We start from the raw sequence: 12440 nt of genomic DNA on the forward strand, positions 1-12440 counted from the left end.
CTTTTAAAGTTCTGCTGAGAACACATAAAACGATATTTCATGTAATATTCAGCCTTCTGGAAGGCAGTATTTGCCATGTAATTAATTTTTTTAAACGATTTTTCTTCAAGTTCCAATTTGTAACATCAAAGGATAAAACTACATCATAAGAACATTTATGGATAATATAGGTATACAGATGTGTATAGCTTTATTTTAACTGGTCTGCCTACATTACTTCCATTGTTAGCAATATCAGTTTCCAGGTGGCATCAGAAACAACCACATTATACTAACTAAAGCCACATAACTTTAAATCAAGAAGAACCAACTATTAAACATAGATAAGTCTGTGTCTGTGTGTGATAAAATGGTGGGTCCTAAGAACTTGGCAAGAAGGCTAGCTCTATGGAGAAATGTTAATTATGGAAGTAATTTTGTGTTTATTATTGCATTCCTGAATAGCAGGATTTTTTTGATGCAAAGAAAAGGCATGTAGCCATCTGTAGCAATCCTAAGTTATGGTTCTATGGAGCTGAAATAACTGGATTATTAAGAGACCATTTACATCATTTAAATATAACATTGAAGTGGTTTTTTTGATTTCTGAAAGTACCTACATTGTCTTTGCTGGAATGTGGATCTACAGTCCTTCACTCAACACCTGGATCTTTCTTCTGATCATAGAAAAGAGGGTACATAAAAGCTCTTCAAAGACAATTACACAAACCAGGCAAAATAGCTGCAGGGCCCAAGGCTACATTCCAGCTAATCCTTGCCACTAAATTTCTCATAAGTGAATCGGCTTTGAATCCCAATAGTAGAAACAGCATTTGCTTTGGGCAAGGGGGTTAAGAGTGAGGGATGGTATCAGGAAGAGATGGATCATTAACAAAGGTCAGTTTTATACTATGGCTTCATAGTAGCACATAAATACATGAACACAAGTCATTTCCATAGGAAGTGGTTATGCATGGCACATTTCAGTCTTGAAATGTAGACACAAAAAATCTCAGACATCAATTTGCTAAGAGTTCAACACCCTCAGATCTCAGCTCCTACATCAGCAGAGCAGCAGCCCCTCCCTCGTTGCCAAACGTTGCCGATGAATTTTGTCCTGTTGAAGCTCTTCATGATTTGGATGCCAGAGTTTCATGATGATCCTTTCAATGTTCAGGGCATATACTGTATGTGTAGGAATCACTTCTCTGTGCACCTATAATTGAAATGTAAAATACTCCTAAATATTTGTTGGCACGGTTACTGTCGCTACATTAAAGATAAAACAAGGGACTCCTAAATACTATGCAAAAACAGACTCAAAGCAGAACCAGGAACAAACAGATCATTAGTGTTATTTTAAAATATGAAAACTTGATAAATATAACTTATTTCTTTAGGGTTTATTTATCAAAGAATCTTGACATTAGCAACAGTTTCTGAACAGGACTTCTGCAACACACCTGACACCTAGTCAATGTGGAAGAGGTTACTAAAAAAGCTTTTTTCAAGCTTACAAAATTCTTAAATATATAAATACAGCTTAGTATTAAGCAGGCACCAATTTACCTGTAAAGCTTCAAAAAGGTCATACATGTTTACAGGAGGCAATGAAGCTGGCAAAGTATCCCCTGAGCAAGCTAACAGGAGAGCTGCCTGCTGCTCAGCATCATCAGGAGGTGGGTGGGAAGCTGGATTCTGACCAGCAGAAGGAACTGAATATGCCGGAGGGCTGAAAGAAAAAACAAAGCATTCCTCAACAAAGATGCAGTCACTTGAGCGAACAGGATGCAAGTTTGCTTTTTAAACATTATTCTTCATTTTACAAGCAGAACCAATCTCCTTTCTATTTAATTTATGTGAACCTGAATAGGTTCGATTGCTAGATGTTTTTTGCTTAAAATTTAAGCAGCTGCTTACAGCCAGTCAGACTGGGAAAGTTCTTCAGTGCAGTTTTTAGGTCAATGTAAGAGTGTCTTTTTCTGATTCAAGTTTGTCAGTAATAACACAAAAATATTTTGTGCAGCTCTATTAAATTACTGACGCCTGACATGTAAGAGCCCTACCTATCATAAAGACTCTTATTTCATAGTCACTTAAGCAAATGGGATCTGTGTGTGCTTGTTATACCTTATTCTTCATTTTAAAAGCATCTTTAACATACTCTGGAGAACCAACCTCCCTACCTAATTTGTGTGCACTTGAACAGGTCAAAGATAGAAAGACTGAGATATTTATATTTTGAAGCAGTTGCCTGCCAGACTCAGAATGTTCTCCCATGCGCTGTTTTTAGACCACTGCAATAGTGCTTATGCTCCCTCAAATTGGATTTTTCTACCAGGCTCTAAGTTCTTTAATGTAAACACTAACATGTTTTATGCAGCTATTAGGTAACAGATGCTTGAAAAGTATGAATCCTACCTATTTAAACCCCATTTGGTATAGGTACCTTTAACTTGTACTTTAAATCAGTATTCACTGGGTTCCCAGTAAGGACTTACAAAGCTATACAAAATTTGGTCCTCACCCTTCTAGTAGCTTGTAATCCAGATTAAAGAAATAGAATAAATAAAGAGGAGCTGAAAAGAAGATGTACTAAAGATATCAAAGATGGTTGGCTGTATGACTACAAAAAACACTTCAGGACTTTCTGTGATTAGAAATAAAGGCCAAGAAACACATTTATCAGTCCTTTGGTACTATGTAAAAGAGAGACTAAGTAAGAGACTCTAAGCACGCCTTACATTTAACACAGATAGTTTTGCATCCTGCATATAGTAGAGATCATTCTAATTATATTCCAAGGCTCAAACGAGAAATATACTTGAGTTCCTCTTCAGATGAATGAGTAAAACTAACACAGAGGTCAGTTCAACAAATCACAAAATCATCCTGTCATCTTGACAAGCAGTTCAAAGGAAAGCCACAGCAGGAACTGGCTGGGGGGGGGGGGGGGGGAGAAGGGGACACTGCCCTCTCCAGAGCCATGGGTCTCAGTATTCAAGGAGAGTGATGGCTTTTCAGTAGAGGAAAAAGAAGAGCTTAGAAATTAATTAGAAATTTTTTAAAAGGTTAAACTGGGATGGATACCATTTGATGCCAGAAGAGGATCGAAACAGTAATCTAAGTATTGAGATTCAGAAGAAACTACAACTCTATCATCTCTATCACACTCTTCTGCACTCATCTTTTTCATTACCTTATTCCCTGCTTTGTCTTATTATTTCATTTCCACTGCTATCATCTCCTGCTAAACCTCCCTATTAGCATCTTGTTCTTTTCATCCACCCCCTTTCTCTTCCCCTCAATATGGACACTACAGAGAAAAAGATCAGTACCCGGGTAGAAACCTAAACTAAAACTGATAAAAAAGAAAATATTACAATTTCTTTTTTCCAACATCTGAGAAAATGTATCATTTGGGAAGGGGTATGTGTGCAGAGACAGTAGTAGTTGGACTGAGATATTAGAAAGAATCAATGGGTCCCAGAAAAAAATATCTTAATTTGATAAAGCAGTTTGATGGCAGTAGACCCAAGCCAATAAAAAATGCAAAGCACAAGAAATGAGGTGAAAAGTTGAGATTTCCCTATCATTCTAGTCCTGGACCAGAAACCAGAGATAACTGCCCTGGACATCCAATAGGGTGTGAATTCTAAGAAAGACCCTCCATTCCACTCCAGATACTTTGGAGAGGAAGAAGATGAAAGGGATGCACAGCATAGGTACCATGTCACTGCAGCAAACTCCAGAACATCACACCAAATATAAGAATTCTAAATTATATGCTACTGAATACAACAGAAGGATGAAAAAGAAAGATAAAGAACTGTCTAAAGTACTCTGGCTGGACATGATAATTAAAATAATAATTTATCTTTTAAGAGCTAGTCATTTATCTTTTAGTCATTGAATAATGAGACCTTAAAAATGGGCAATCATCATTCAAAATTCCACTTACCATTCAATTAAGTTATTGTATGCTACTACACTATTCTTTAGATAAGGCTGTGGATTCACATTGCTACCAAATGCATATTTAAAATGACCATCTCGTAAACGGTAAGCTTTTCTTCTTGATACCACTGATGTCAGAATATCTTTGAGGTGATTCTATAAAGAAAAAAACAAACACATGTAACTTCTAATTCTCTTCAAGAAAAAAATCTTAAAACTTCCACTGACTTCTTAACTACTATTAGAATTTAGAAAGATGGGCTAACCACCTCTGTAGTCCTCTGAATCACCACTTACAGATAAGTATAGCCCTTTAACCACTTGCATTTTCACATAATTCTCCCATTTGATCTCACCACAACCCTATAAGTCTTCTCTCCATATCAAAAAGGAGAAAAGGAGGTTCAGGAATATTAAGATATTCTGCCCAAGGGCAAAGAGCTCAAAAAAACAGAAGAGCAGAGACCAGACTAGGAATCTTCTAATTCCTAATTCTGAATTTTTCCACTGTTGGCCATTCTCAAAGAAACTAAATGTTAAGATTCCCAATACAAAATTAAGAATAAAGAATAAATGCTTCTCTTGAAAGCTAACCTTCTAAAAAGTACAGGAATCTTTTAAACATTATCATTAGGAAATAATATAATATGTTCCTTGATCCATGATATGGCAATAAAGATTTTAACTCATAAATCAGAAATCAGGGAGGCAGTTTTATGTCTTATGCTGTCATATCCTCTTATGCTACACTCTTCATATTAAAATACGGGATATGGTTATCTCATGACAACAGCCTAACCTCCACTGCATAGACCACAGCAGTTACTGCCTCCTCGGTGACATTGTCCAGCCCGTGCTCATATGCAGTCACTATCATTCTCCCTTCCAGCTGACCCCGAGTAGGAAGCATCATAGTGTGAGAACAAAGCTTCAGATCATCATCGTCTTGTGGATCCTTTGCCACAAACTGCTGGGCTCCTGACAGAGGATTCTGAGGCTGGAATCTATGCTGTGGGGCAAGAGCAAATGTTATTACTCTTAACAATAATTACAGCTATTACCATAACAGTTGTTAACAGTTATTAGAACAAAGCACACACAGAAATGACCAACATAAATTCTACCTGTATTTTAAATGGACTCAAGTGTCCCAATGCACCAATTATAGTTATATATGTCCAAAGGAAAACTAAAGGAATAATATGTACAGAATCCATAACTTCATAGTAATACTGAAGGCATTAGAGATAAACATAGCACTTTATGAAACAAATGAAATTTAAGAAAACTAATGGACATACGTTGTGGGGGGGGGGGTCCTATCTTAATTTAATCAGATGGTTATCACCTCAATTCAATTATTATTTGGTGTCTAAAAGCAAGCAAGGTCCCCCACTAAAAAATAATTATAGGTAACCAGAAAATAAGAGAAGCACATAAAAGGGCTCTGAACTGAGATGATCAAAATATTTTTCCTACATTAAGCCCATATGTCTGTAGTAACTAAGTAAGTAAGTAAGTTTCAAGAACCTGTATGTACTATCAATGCTTTCCTTAAATACCAAAAATGCCTGGATAACCAATGAAACAGACTCGGTGACAAATGTTGAAGAAACACAAAGCTACTATTCAAAACTGGGATTCTTAATCTTTTACATCTGCCATGACCCCTTTGGCAGTATGATAAAGTTTTCTCAAGATAATGTTTTTAAATGCTGCATAAACATGCATAAATGCATAGGAATACAAAGGAAAAAATTCTATTTAATATAATTTCAATATGTATTTCAATATATGCCAATATATTCAAATAAAGTTCAGAGGCCCCAGGATAATAACCCCTGATTTAAAAAGACAGAAGAGTAGGTATATAAATATCTGTTGATGACGGCAACCTATGAGGCTATCAAGAAACAATTAAAATCAATTCGACGAACATTTACTAAGTACATAATAAAATCAAAGCATTGGGGACAGAGATAAAAATGAGAAGAGTCCTAAAGAAGCTTACATTCTATTGGAGGGGCACAACACAACATGTATGTAAATAAGTAAAGTAGAAAGAAACTGAGGAAGAAAACAATGTCAACAACTAGGTGGAAGGGAGAGGGCTGATGGGGAAGACCAAGTAAGGCTTCATGGGGCAGGAACACTTTAGTCCTGCTGAGGTTTCTGAAATGTGGACATAAGGGATATATTCAAGGCATGAAAAATGGCTTGCATGAAAACATAAAGTCAAATTCAGGGAACAAAATTAGTCCAGGGTATTATTTTTATAGAATACATGAAGAGGGGCAATGTTTAAGTCTGGACAGCTAGGATGAAGCCAGATTAGAGAAAACTTCAAATGGCAAACTAGGGAGTTTGTGTTTTAATCCTAGGGGCATGAGAAAATGACCTAAGACTGAAATCTATGAAAGAAATATTAAATAGTTATAACACTTTTTACCCTAAACAAGCTGATTACGAATGCATATTACTCCTAAAATATTCACAATGATACCTAGGACAAATGACATCCTTGAAACCTATGTCAAATAGACACAGAATGTGCTGAACTACTAAAACAAAATAAAGACATGAAGACCACATGAATAATAAGATTGAATCTAAAACACTACAGCAAAGTGCAAGAGAAAGCAAAAGTTTAAGAGTATAGAAAACTGGTTCTCATTCCATATCACTCACTAACTAGCTGTGTAACACTAGACAAGTCAAGGATTACTTTCTCACTGCAAATAAGGGAACTGTTGGATGAGGTCTTTATGGTCCCTTTGCCTATAATGATGTATGACTTGGCATGTTCAGAAGTTAATGCTTAAGAGGAAGCAGAGAAAACAGGTTTTACTTCTAGTTGACTAAATATTCATAAACATAACGATTATAATAAATTGGGATGTAAATAATAAGGAAAAAGAATTATAAACACACATGATATAGGGTAAACCAAGATTTATAAAACCAATGACAACTTTGAAGCAAAGCAGTATGTCTTTTTTTCGTAAAAGTGTCTTATACATCTCATTTCTTTGGAAAGACATTCCACTATTAAAAAAAATGAAATGAAATTAATTAAATCACAGTGCTAACAATTATAACTAAGCTCATTCAGAAAATAACTTACATCAAATTTCTGTCGAACTGAAGAAAGTTTTTTCTTTCCTTTGGGCTTTCCAGGTTTAGCTGCAGAACCTCCTGTCCACGGTAAAGATCCAGCACCCTCTAAAAGGCAGAAAACAATATGGATTCATAAACAATAGTAAAAATACTAACAGCAATAGAATACAATTTTCTTAGAAAATACAAAACATTTAAGAAAAAAAGGATTTATATGCTTGGATTCTAATTCTCTCTCCAAATCACGTAATTTCTAGTTCCTCAGTTCCTGGACCTATAATTTCAGTGGTATAGGGAACTAACTCCCAGGTGAGGAAACTTCCATCTAAATTGGTAACTACTCTGCTTTGTAATCTTAGAAATTTACCTAGAACCAGGGTTGGCAAACTCAAGCCAAGTCTGGCCCACAAAAATGTCTGCCACCTGTTTTTGTACAACCAAGGAATTAAGAATAATTTTTTACCTTTTAGATTTTTATTTTAAAATGCAAAAACCATTCTTACTTTGGGTTGTATAAAAGTAAACAGAAGACTAGATTTGGTCCCCTGGCCTAAAGCACGGAGGGTTAAATGACTTGTCAATAGTCACAGAGCCAAGATACGTTAGAGGTATAACCTGAACTCAAGTCTTCTTGTCTTTGAGGACAGCTCCCTTATCCAGTACATCAGCTCGCTCTAAATAAGATGGCTTTAGCAGAATTTTACCATTTGACAAAAAGTTAAAAAAAAAAAAGCTCTACATAATTTTGGAAGAGCTACTGCCTCAGAGCTTTATGGGCTACAAAGACAGAGTTCCAGATAGCTAACCCTATCCTCTTTCTGTGAAGAGGTACAAAGAAAAAATGGTTAAAAAATGAAGATGTCAATGGAGAAAGGTGCCGATGAAGCATTGGGTTTTTGATGTTCCAGTTTTCAAATATTTGATTGCCTAATAAAAAGACAAAAGGACACAAACACCCTAACAACGTGGCCAATAGAAAAATCTGGCACCTTAACCTAAAGGAATCTAGAACCACCGCTCATAGTTTCTCCACCCACATTTCTTTAGGGTCAAAGGGGCAAATTAACCCGCCATGTCTCTCTCTCCATTGCAGTTTGTCTCCCACATGATCCTCTCATCTCCACCAATATCCCTTTAACAGACTGTAAGCTCCTTGAGAGAGGACTGCCTTTTTGTCTTTGTATTCTCAGTGACGAACAAGGTGTCTAATACACAGCAGTCACTCACTGGATGTTTGCTGATGCACTGCATACTGTACCAAACCCAAGAGCTCTGAACACTCCAAATGAGGATATTTTAAGGATGATATTGAGTAAAAATCCAACCTCCTGGAAAGTCTTGGGCTCTCCTAGATCACTACCACTAAATTTTCCACTTTACCTGTGCCTGCCCTAGAGATGCTCCAAACCTCCATCTCCTTCACTCTTTCTTTACCTTTCTGAAACCCTTATACCTGAGCTTGATATCACCTCTGGCTACCTCTCCTTATACTACTACCTTCTCTACTAACAGCTTCACTTTCAAACCATCTACCTAAACAAACTATTGTCCAGGAAATAAACGAGTAAGGAACTAAATAAAAAGGAAAGGGGTGGGAAGGCAGAAACAGGAGAAAAAATTAGATCTAAGAAAAGTACTCTTAACAGAATTTGTACCTAGCATTTTTCTTCTTGGGTATCAAAGGATACAAGGGTATTAAACAAGAAACAGCTAGGTCTATGAAAGGATGACAAGGGAGTAATTTTTCTGGATTGTGTGCTAAATGACTTCCACTCACCACTCCCCATCCCCCTCAAAAAAAAGAAGTCCAGCTTACCTGGTGCAGAAACCAAAATCTGACAACGAGTAAGAATAGCCAAGAGGAAATCATTGTGGGAATGTACTGGAAAAGTAAAGTTTTCCACAAATTAAATACAACACTACTACAAACACAAAAGCATTTACAATTAACATAAGGCAACTGCTAGGTAAATCTAGACTGTAAGGAAATTTTGAACTCTCTATGTGTTACAATTCTAGTTTCTTTGCTCAATGCACATTTTGAGAGGATAGCCATACACTAAAATTTTATGCAGTGACAGACTTTGGCCTATTATACTTCTTTGTCCGGGGATGGGAAGGGGAACAAAAACAACTCCCCAATAATTATGAAATCTTTTTTTTTTTTTTTTACCATTTTCCTGTGTGAGGAGCCGATGAGCTTCCAAGTCAAATTCCTCTTTGCTGATCTTCTGCTTGAACCACAATTTCAGGTTAGCCCAATATCTGCATGAAGGGGATGGAAACAAGAAGAACCACAGGTTTTGATTCTTGTCAAGATTTAACTTTTGCCTGCCCTACAAAGTATTATTTTATGAACACTGGAAAAAGAACTTAAGAAGACTTAACTCAAAACAACAGGAAGAAGACTTTTATCAAATCTTAGGCCTTGACATATTATGGAAACCAGTAAAAAACAAAAACAAAAGGAAAGACAGAATTTAGTTCTCAAAAAGCCTGAGCCATCATATTACTCCCTTACATCTTTCTAATGCTTTATATTCCATACTTAATAGGTCTATCTAAATTCAATGATTAAACCAAATGACATCAGTCAGGCATTTAACTTGATAGCTTAAATGCTGGATTTCAAAACACCACAAAGGAATCAGTTCTGAATTCCTGACGAACTGCAGGTAAAAGTTATTTTAAACAGTGAAAAAAGTCAGCTCCTAGAAGTGAAAAGTAGAAGTAAATTTATATAGACTTTTATTCCCTAAGTCATTATTAGAAATTAATATCTGTTTAACTTAGTGACAGGAGAGAATTTTTATATTAATGTCCATCTAGCTGTAAACTTAAATAGTTGCTACTCCTTATGTTCAGGCTAAGATATGTCCAAAAAGGCAATTTATGACCAAGCTTAAAAGGATCCTTACTCAACTTCCTAATATCTATATCAACTCCTGAAAGTTCAGTGTGAAGATTCATAATAAGACAATTTAGTGGGCTCAGACTGTCTCACACTCTGAGGAAAGAATCATTCAAACCTGGTTTCTGACCAGAATGGACTACCCCACCGCTATGACCCCAATCTGAATGTCTTTCTCTAAGAATGTTATTATTCTTCAAGGATCAGCTCCATGAGGCCTTCTCTGATTCCTTCAGTTGTTATTGTTTTTTCTAGTCTCAACTTACATTATGTTTACTTGTTAAGGGTCATATTTCAGTAGAAAAAAAAAACACTGCAGGGGGTGGCTAGATGGCATAGTGAATAGAGCACAGGCCCTGGAGTCAGGAGGACCTGAGTTCAAATTCGGCCTCAGACGCTTGACACCACTTACTAGCCATGTGACCTTGGGCAAGTCACTTAACCCCAATTGCCCTGCCCTCCCCCCTCCAAAAAAAAAAAACAAAAGAAAAAAACACTACATTTGGAAATAGAAGAACCTGGGTTCAAGTCCTAGTCTTGCTAATAACACTACCTGTGACCTCGGGTAAATCACTCTCTGGGCCCAAGTTTCCTAATTTGTAAAATAACAGGGTTGAACTAGCTCAAGAATCTTAACTTGGAATCCATAGATAGATTTTGGGGGTCCATGAATTTGGATGTGAAAAAATATATCCTTATTCTAATATAATCGGCTTCCTTTGTCATCCTAGGTATTTCATTTTACATACGGAAAAATAACATTCACTGGCTTCACCAGACTGCCAAAGCCATCTGTGACACAGACAGTTTAAGAAGCCCTGAACTAGATGATCTACCTATAAAAGTATGATTTCTCTACATTAGTGATGTCAAATTCAAATAAAAATGAGGCCATACATAAGGATCTCGGTAGGCACATACTAACTTAAAAAACCATGTATATTAACATTTTCTGTTTTATTGTATTTTTATTTATTTTGTTAAACATTTCCCAGTTACATTTTAATGTGAGTCATTATAGGTCTTTTTGACCTATAGTGTAGACTCTCCTCTACATGTTCACCCTCAAATCTACCATCTTACTCTGGATACTCCTTAAAGGCAGAAATAGTAAACTTTTTTATTTTTTTCTCTCCAGTGTCTTGAATACAGGGATACTTTTAATAAATGTTTGTTGAGTTGAATTTGCATTTTAGGATCATTTACCACCACTTTTTACCTGCTATTCAATTACCTGGTAGAAATATCAACATTATCAATAGAAGTTTATACACATTTTTTAAAAGATAGGAAAATTATGAAATAACAAGTTTCATAAAAAAAGAAACAAAGATAAAAGTATGCCAATTATCCCCACTCCCATTCTCACCAACAGAAAACAACTTCTAATAGCCTGAAAGGGTAGCTTCAATTTTATAAGATGGGATTATAGAGCACTGTCATATAGCTCTGACAATAGACTACCTATTCATTTTCTCATACTCCAAAATGGCATTATTTGTACCTAAAAAATATCAAACTTAGGGGCAGCTAGGTGGCGCAGTGAATAGAGCACTGACCTTGGAGTCAAGAGGACCTGAGTTCAACTCCGGCCTCAGACACTTAACACTTACTAGCCATGTGACCTTGGGCAAGTCACTTAACCTCAATTGCCCTCTAAAAAGCAAAATATACATATTGACTAGTTGTTTGGTTTGTTTTTAGTCTTCAGCTATGGTGGGTTACAAACTATCCAAAATGGATCCAGAACAACATTTTTAGACACTATAAGAATCCCTATGCCCTCTTTATATAGATGAGAAAACCAAGGCTCAGACACAGTCAGATGAGCTGCTCAAAGCTTTGGGGATAGTGAGTAAACTGGGACTAGTCTCAACTGGTCTAGTATTCCTTCTGATACAAAACATGGCTTCATCTGTAATGAAAAAGTGAAAGAAGACCAATGCAATAAGGATATAGAAAATAAGGTTAACATAAAGTGGCCAGGGCAGGTTATACCTCTAATTAGGAGCCACAGTTAATTCTGAGGAAACTAACTGGAAGAACTCTAAAAGCTGCCTGCTCCAAACCTTAGATTAGACAAGGTCAGAAAAAGGCCTAAGCAAGAGAGAAAGAACTCTAGCAAAGAAATGAGTTCAACCATAAAGGGTTCAGGAATTTTTTCATTCCTTTCAGACCACAGATAACATCCAGAGTCTTAAATAAACTGTGATCTAAGATGTTCAAAGGTTTTTAAACCAGTAAGAACATCTGGAGAAATTAGGTATAATCTATCATCAATCCCAACCTGGAATATTCAAAGCTGGGGGGGTAGGTAGGGAGAGAAAGAAATACCAGTAAATATTTAACTAACTATATTATCTTATTGAAATCAATCAGGGGCGGCTAGGTGGTGCAGTGAGTAAAGCGCCGGCCCCGGAGTCAGAAGGACCTGAGTTCGGTTCCGGCCTCAGACACTTAACACACACACACACAC

General features: G+C 36.4%; 1 protein-coding gene across 1 annotated transcript in view; it reads right to left on the reverse strand.

Moving 5' to 3' along the window:
* Positions 1 to 169: 169 nt before the first annotated feature.
* Positions 170 to 12440, reverse strand: part of TADA1 (transcriptional adaptor 1) — a 19864-nt gene continuing 7593 nt past the window's right edge. The window contains exons 2-8 of the mRNA XM_069094700.1: positions 9227 to 9318; positions 8870 to 8935; positions 7061 to 7158; positions 4736 to 4945; positions 3941 to 4092; positions 1549 to 1711; positions 170 to 1195 (exon numbers count right to left, since the gene is read on the reverse strand). Coding sequence (XP_068950801.1) covers positions 1043 to 1195; positions 1549 to 1711; positions 3941 to 4092; positions 4736 to 4945; positions 7061 to 7158; positions 8870 to 8935; positions 9227 to 9318 — 934 coding nt within the window. The 3' untranslated portion in view covers positions 170 to 1042. The remainder of the gene's footprint in view (positions 1196 to 1548; positions 1712 to 3940; positions 4093 to 4735; positions 4946 to 7060; positions 7159 to 8869; positions 8936 to 9226; positions 9319 to 12440) is intronic.

The sequence above is a fragment of the Petaurus breviceps genome, unplaced genomic scaffold, assembly GCF_028583685.1.
Source record: "Petaurus breviceps papuanus isolate PSGF00001 unplaced genomic scaffold, PetGlider_PUasm1.0 220, whole genome shotgun sequence".
NCBI classification, from domain to species: domain Eukaryota; kingdom Metazoa; phylum Chordata; class Mammalia; order Diprotodontia; family Petauridae; genus Petaurus; species Petaurus breviceps.